The sequence below is a fragment of the Bison bison genome, unplaced genomic scaffold (genome assembly GCF_000754665.1).
Source record: "Bison bison bison isolate TAMUID 2011002044 unplaced genomic scaffold, Bison_UMD1.0 scf7180017864487, whole genome shotgun sequence".
In the NCBI taxonomy this organism is placed as follows: domain Eukaryota; kingdom Metazoa; phylum Chordata; class Mammalia; order Artiodactyla; family Bovidae; genus Bison; species Bison bison.
The window spans coordinates 8196993-8204277 of NW_011495047.1; the positions used below are offsets into that span (position 1 = coordinate 8196993).

Consider the following 7285-nt stretch of genomic DNA (forward strand, 5'->3'; position numbering starts at 1 on the left):
GCCCAAATCTCCGCCAGCGCCGCCGCCATCGTCTGTGCCGCGTTCCTAGCTCGGCGAAGGACAGGCCTCGCGTTGGGACCCCCATCGACTTCTGAGGTGGCCCGAGCCCCGCCGCGGCGCCCCCCCGCTCCGAGCCCGGGTTTCCTTCCGCCCACTCACCCCCAGCCCCCACCCCCGGGCTTCGAGTCCCCCATCCCAATGCGCCTCGGAATCCTGGTTTCTTTGGCCTAGCCCCCTACCCCCGGACCTTGCCGCGCGCCCCTGGCTTCTTCGGCCTTCCATCCTGGTCCCCCGAAACCGCGCGCCCCTCACCCATCAGTTCTCCTGTGCACACTGTTCGGGTCCTCACGTCGCCCCCACCGACCTTGATGCTCCAGTGCCTCTAGCCTTGGGTGCCTTCAGCCCACCAGCCCCTCCTCCCAGCCCGTCGGGCCCTGCGCCCTCGCTCCATCACCAGATCTCGGGATCTCTTGTTCCTGCAGACTCTCCCGTGCTTCAGCCATTAGAGCTACTACCACCCCTTTGCATACACACTCTGTTCTCGATCCTCAACACCCCAAAACACACATCCCTCTGGGCATCACATACCCCCTTCCCAGGTCCGCTGCCGCCTGTCCAGGGCCCTGGGATTCACTTTAATTCCAAGGCTTCCCTGCCCCCACTGTCCCCTCCCCACTGCTCCAAAGGAGCTCCCTCCATGCTGCACTCCGGGCCTTGGACTCTCCTTTTAGCCCGCCAATTTTGAGTTCTTTCAGAACAAACTCCCGGGTATTCTCTGCTTAGGCCTGGCCCCACCCAGCCTAGAGCAGGCAACTCCTGGACCCTGCTTCACCCCACCCAGCCTGACAGCTGTTGCCATATTTGCTGTCCCAACTCCTGGATGTCCTTGATTTTCTGACTTCTCACTCTAGCTTGCCTGTTCTCTTTCCCTTGTGTTGCCAGGTGCCAAGATGGTGGGGGAACTCCGTTACAGGGAATTCAGGGTGCCCCTGGGGCCCGGCTTGCACGCTTATCCGGACGAGCTGATCCGCCAGCGAGTGGGCCATGATGGGCATCCTGAGTACCAGATCCGCTGGCTCATCCTCCGGCGTGGGGATGACGGGGAAGGGGGCTCCAACCACGTGGACTGCAAGGCTGAGCACATCCTGCTATGGATGTCCAATGACGAAATCTATGCCAACTGCCACAAGATGCTGGGCGAGGACGGCCAGGTCATCGGGCCCTCCCAGGAGACAGCAGGAGAGGCTGGAGCGCTGGACAAATCCGTGCTGGGGGAGATGGAAACCGACGTGAAGTCTCTGATTCAGAGGGCGCTTCGGCAGCTGGAGGAATGTGTGGGCACCATTCCTCCCGCTCCTCTGCTCCACACTGTCCACGTGCTCAGCGCCTACGCCAGCATTGAGCCCCTCACCGGGGTCTTCAAAGACCCAAGGGTCCTGGACTTGCTCATGCACATGCTTAGCAGTCCCGATTATCAGATTCGCTGGAGCGCGGGCCGGATGATTCAAGCCCTGGCCTCCCATGATGCTGGTGAGGGGCAGCGTGGGGAGGAAAGGGGAGCTGGAGAGGGGCTGGGTCAGCTTAACATCTCACAGGGCCCTATGATAGGCGCCTCTGATCTCAGCAGTATGTAAATGATTCTGTGACCCTTCTCTTCACATTGCAGGGAGGGAGGTGGGAAGGTGAGTGTGGACATCTCTGCAGAAAGGGAAGACTGAATCTTCAAGAACCTCCTATTAACTGTTTTCCTAGGCGGAGGAAGAGTTTAGACTTAAATTTTTGCAGATGAGGCAGTAATAAGGTAGAATAATATAGTAAGCTTTGGCTTTTGGAGCAAAGCAGCAAATCGTGTCATTCTGCTGTGTGACAGCAAAGGTGTGAACTAAGAGTAAAGGGTCCACAAGAGGGGTCTGGGAAGGACGAGGTTAGGAGCTGTTACTGATTGGAATGTGGGTTCCAGGGACCCGGACCCAGATCCTTTTCTCACTAAGCCAGCAAGAGGCCATTGAGAAACACCTGGATTTTGACAGCCGCTGTGCTCTGCTGGCACTGTTTGCACAGGCCACGCTCTCTGAACACCCGATGTCTTTTGAGGGCATTCAGCTGCCACAGGTATTCTGTGGGGAGTATTGGGAGGGAGCTGTGGACAAAACCTGGGGACCAGGCCTTTGCACCTGCCCTCAGAGGACAGTGTGGAGAGAAAGCTGGAACAAGGTAAGTGTAGACCAGAGTTTGTGTCCTGCAGGTCCCAGGAAGGCTGCTCTTCTCCCTGGTGAAGCGCTATTTGCATGTCACCTTCCTCCTGGATCAGTTGAATGACACTGCTGCGGAACCAGGAGCCCCGAACTCCACTCCTGAGGAGCTGAGTGGGGAGAGGGGTCGCCTGGAGCTGGAGTTCAGCATGGCCATGGGCACGCTGATCTCAGAGCTGGTGCAGGCCATGCGCTGGGACCAGGTCTGGAGCAGACAGGGGCCCTCGGGACAGCCCTCCGGTTCCATCTTCCAGCCCCAGCTGGTGGATGAGGGCCCAGGGCTCCCACCTGCCCAGGCCTTGCCTTCCCGCAGGAGGTCAAGGAGGTTTCGACCTCGCTCTGAGTTCGCAAGTGGTAATACCTATGCCTTGTATGTGCGGGATGCGCTGCAGCCGGGCATGCGAGTGCGGATGCTGGATGACTACGAGGAGATCAGCGCGGGCGACGAGGGCGAGTTCCGGCAGAGCAACAATGGCGTGCCCCCTGTGCAGGTGAGGAGGGCCACCGCTGGGGATCTGTCTGCGTGGGGCATTGCTGGGGCTTCACGCTTCATGCTGGGGGCTCCAGCATGCTACTCACAGTGAAAACCCTCAGTAAGCTTGGGAGGGTAAAAGGGAGTCAGCGATTGAGAGAGGAGCCATTTGGAGGGCTGAGAAAATTTGTCTGTAGAAGACTCTGAGGTCAGGGAGACTCACTCCCACGAAGAACCTGGTAACAATGAGACCGTTCCAAAGGTCAAGTTCAGCAAGACTGTGGTTAAGGCCAGGAGGAAGTATAGGGGCGTAAGCTGCCAAGAATAGGGACTTCCCTGGTGGTCCAGTGATGAAGACTCCACGTTCCCAATGCAGGGGGCCCCAATTTGATTCCTGGTCTGGGAATTAGATCCCACTCTCTGCAACTAAGCTCCCACATGCTGCAATGAAGATCGAAGATCTCACATGCCGGAACTAAGACCCGGGGCAGCCAAATAAATAAATACTAAAAAAAAAAAAGCCACCAAGGATAGGAGAGAAGAAAAATGTTCCCGTTTAGAGAAGGCATCCTTTACGTGCTCACGTGGCTTCTCCATATACCGTGTGTTCTGCTCTCTGGAGGTTTTTCCAAACCTGGCCAGGTGGTCACCCTGAGGGCTGTGGGTCCACATTCATCATCAGGTCATAGCCAGTCACTAGGTAACCTCTTGGCCCCTTCCCTATTTTTCCCGTTTCCCCCAGGTGCTGTGGGAGTCAACAGGCCGCACCTATTGGGTGCACTGGCACATGCTGGAGATTCTGGGCTTTGAGGAAGACATCGAGAACATGGTTGAGGCTGCTGATGAGTACCAGGGGGCAGCGGTCAGTGCAGCCGTGGGCACAGGTGAGCCCAGAGAGGAAGCCGGGGTCAGCTCGGAGCAGTGGTCCGGTGGGGGCGGGCAGCGACATCTCTGCACCCTGTGGCCCATTTCCACAGCCCTGCCATCCTGGCGCTGGAAGCCCATGACCGAGCTCTATGCTGTGCCCTACGTGTGGCCTGAGGACGAGGACACTGAGGAGAGTGAACACCTGACTCAGGCCGAGTGGTGGGAGCTCCTCTTCTTCATCAAGAAGCTGGACGGCCCTGACCATCAGGAGGTTCTCCAGATCCTTCAGGAGAACCTGGACGGGGAGGTAGAGCCGGACTGTGTTAGGGGGGTGTGGAAGGCTGAGGATGGGAAGCAGAGGCTGACAGCGTAAGGGGCTTCAGGGGAGGAGTCTAGGATGTTTGGGGTTGGCAAACTGTTTGGGAGGAGCCTGCCATGAGAGGTTCGGGGTGGAGAAGGCGCATGCAGAGAACCCATCCCCTGGCAAGCGCCTGTGCGGGCGGGTAGAGCCACCTGCAGCGAGAGCGTTTCCCCTGATGGCAGGTTCTGGATGACGAGATCCTGGCTGAACTGGCCGTGCCCACGGAGTTGGCCCAAGACCTGCTGCTGGCTCTGCCACAGCGACTCGACGACAGCGCCCTCAGGGACCTGCTCAACTGCCGCGTCTACAGGAAGTATGGGCCCGAGGCCCTGGCAGGGCAGCTGGCCCATCTGTCCCTGCTGGAAGCCCGGGCCCAGCCTCAGGAATCAGCTGACGCGGCCAGAGTAGAAGGTGGGGTGCCACGTGGACAGCAGCTCTGCATAGTGGCCCAAGGGCGTTAGCCCAGGAGAGACGTCTGTGCTGGGTTTTGTGCAATCCTGTCTTGAGACCGATGGCACTTTAGGAAGAGTCTGAAATGTTGAGATTAGCAGTGAATGGAGAAGCAGACGTTGTGCTCCCTCCAAAGAATGAAGGAGGATGTAAGGTTAGAACGTTGCGGGAGTTCCCTGGCGGTCCAGTGATTAAGACTTGGCACTTTCACTACAGTGGCCTGGGTTTGATCCCTGGTCGGGGAACTAAGATCCTGCAAGGTGAGAGGCACAGCCAAACAGCACAAACATCGCAAGAGATTTTGAAGCCCTGGAAGTCCTCACGTTGAATTTTTTCTGCTGGAGGGAAAAACAGATTATTGCATGCTTCTGGAAAATGCTCTTCTGTTTGCGGATAGGAAGCTCTGCTGCTTTATTTTGGAAGGGGGCCCTCACCTCGCAACTTTTGAGATTTTAGTTCCCTGTCCAGAGACCAAACCCAGCCCTCTACAGTGGAAGCACAGAGCTAGACTGCTGGGGAAGTCTCTCCCTTGCTATTTTAAGAGAACAAAATAAAAAGTTTGTCATGAAGCTGTCATGATCCCCAGAACCTAACTTTTAGGGGGAACAAAAAAATCAAAAATATTTTTAGAAGAGTAACAGGAGAGTTACGAATGTGTCTCTCCTTTTCCGACCTTTCCCGTCACTAACAGTGGCCAACTCTTGTGACTTCCCCTCTCCTGTAGCAAAAGAAGCCCCAACTCAGGGCTCCAACACGCCACTGCAGCGTCTGGCAGAGGGTTTTGGTCCGGCTGGGAAAATCTTCCTGGATCTGGAGGAAGCATTCCGCTCAGAGGGGCCCCAGCAGGGAGAGGCCAAGCCCCTCCTCCTGCAGCTGCAGCGGCAGCCCCAGCCCTTCCTCGTGCTCATGCGGAGCCTCGACACTCCTGCCGCCAACAAGCCCCTGCACCTGGCTGTTCTGAGGTGAGGGGGTGCGGTGGGGCGGGGCGGGACAGAAGGGTCTCTGAGCCTGACTGCGAATCTCTCTCCTCCCGCCCCGCCCCCACGCTCCCCAGAATCCTGATGCAGCTGGTGGATTTCCCTGAGGCACTGCTGCTCCCCTGGCATGAAGCCATGGACGCCTGCATGGCCTGCCTGCGGTCCCCAAACACTGACCGAGAGGTACCCCTACCCCGCCCTGGGGAGATACTGAGTGGGGAGGAGGCCAGGTAGCTTCTGGCAAGGCAGACATCCTACCCCACCCTGGGTGGGGGGGCACCATGGAGCCTTTGTGCTCTTGGTTTGGGTTTTGTGTTTGAAACTGAATTATATATATATTTTTAAAAGGTCATACTGTTCAGAGTTCACAAATGAGAGCAGTGTAACAAGGTATAAACTGAAAATTCTCACTCCCACCTGAGTCCCGTTTTCCCAGTGCCCCCCAACATGCCCCTTTTTGGTAACCACTTGTATTCATTTATGTATCTTTCCTGTGTTTCCTTAGATAAACAAGCCCAGAAGTGATCTTATTTGCCATCTCTTTTTGTTACATAAAAGGTTATATTTATGTTACATTAAGAGCCTCAGTGGAGACTTCCTCAGGTAGTGCTTCCCCTACAAGAGGCACTGGTTCAATCTCTGGTTAGGGAACTAAGATCCCCTATGCTGGGGCATAGCCAAAAAAAAAAAACAAACATGAATGCCCCAAAAAATCCAACAACAAAGAAGAGCCTCAGTGGCTCCTGTCTGGCTGAGCCTGTGGAGGAAAGGGGAGTGAAGGAGGCGGGGTGGGGTTGGGGGCCATCACAGCCGCCTGCCCTGGAGCGCTCCTGGGCACTGAAGGCTTGGGAAGGGGTCAGAGAACTGGAGTCCTGGAGGCAGTGCATGTTTGCAGCACACACCTTTGGCTGCTCCCCAGGTTTTAGCGCTGTGGTGGGCTTACACACATCTGCTCCCTCTTGGCCCCCTCCTTGCCCTCAGGTGTCTCTGCTTGAGGCCTGAGCATCTCAAAACCCAGCCCCACAGCTGGTTCTGGGACAGCTGGGCCTGAGAAGAAACAACCAGAGATGTCCCCGACACCTGTTGGCAGCGTAGTCAGTGGCCCACAACCCCAGGTCCAGGGCACCTCTTGGCTTTCCCATTGCAGTTTGTTTGGTTCTCCAACTTCACCAAGCCCTCACGCCTTCCCATCCCTGTCTCTCTCTCTTTTAATGCTGAGTTTTCAAGCTGCTTATTTTCATTAATTTGCGTATTACTTAAGACCACTCTGGGTCTCTGTGGCTGCGCGTGGGCTCTCTCTAGTTGTGGCACGTGAGAGCTGCTCTTCGTTGTGGTGCATGGGCTTCTCATTGCGATGACTTCTCTCGTTGTGCAACACAAACTCTAGGTGTGTGGACTTCGGTAGTTGCAGCTCACGGGTTCTAGAGCTCGGCCTCAGTAGTTGTGGCGCCTGGGCTTAGCTGTCCCGAGGCATGGGGGATCTTCCTGGACCAGGGGTTGAACCTGTGTCCCCTGCATTGGCAGGCGGATTCTGTGGGAAGCCCCATCCCTGTCTCTTCACTTCCTCACTCTGTGTTCACCGCAGTAGCCCGGCACACAGTAGGTGTGTAGTCAGCACTGCTGAAGATGCCTTGTGGTCCATCCCCTTTATTCACCGCCCCCACACTCATCCCAGGTGCTCCAGGAGCTGATCCTCTTCCTGCACCGCCTGGCCTCCGTAAGCAGGGACTATGCTGTGGTGCTCAATCAGCTGGGAGCCCGGGATGCCATCTCCAAGGCCCTGGAGAAGCACCTGGGAAAGCTGGAGCTGGCTCAGGAGCTGCGGGACATGGTGTTCAAGTGCGAGAAGCATGCCCACCTCTACCGGAAGCTCACCACCAACATCCTGGGAGGCTGTATCCAGATG

General features: G+C 56.7%; 1 protein-coding gene across 1 annotated transcript in view; it reads left to right on the top strand.

Annotated features, from left to right (window-relative positions):
- Positions 1-6: 6 nt before the first annotated feature.
- Positions 7-7285, top strand: part of CUL7 (cullin 7) — a 16016-nt gene continuing 8737 nt past the window's right edge. The window contains 10 exon segments of the mRNA XM_010863240.1: positions 7-96; positions 943-1530; positions 1961-2112; positions 2246-2743; positions 3467-3608; positions 3702-3898; positions 4135-4363; positions 5127-5364; positions 5457-5562; positions 7055-7282. Of these exon segments, the coding sequence (XP_010861542.1) occupies positions 951-1530; positions 1961-2112; positions 2246-2743; positions 3467-3608; positions 3702-3898; positions 4135-4363; positions 5127-5364; positions 5457-5562; positions 7055-7282 (2370 nt within the window). The 5' untranslated portion in view covers positions 7-96; positions 943-950.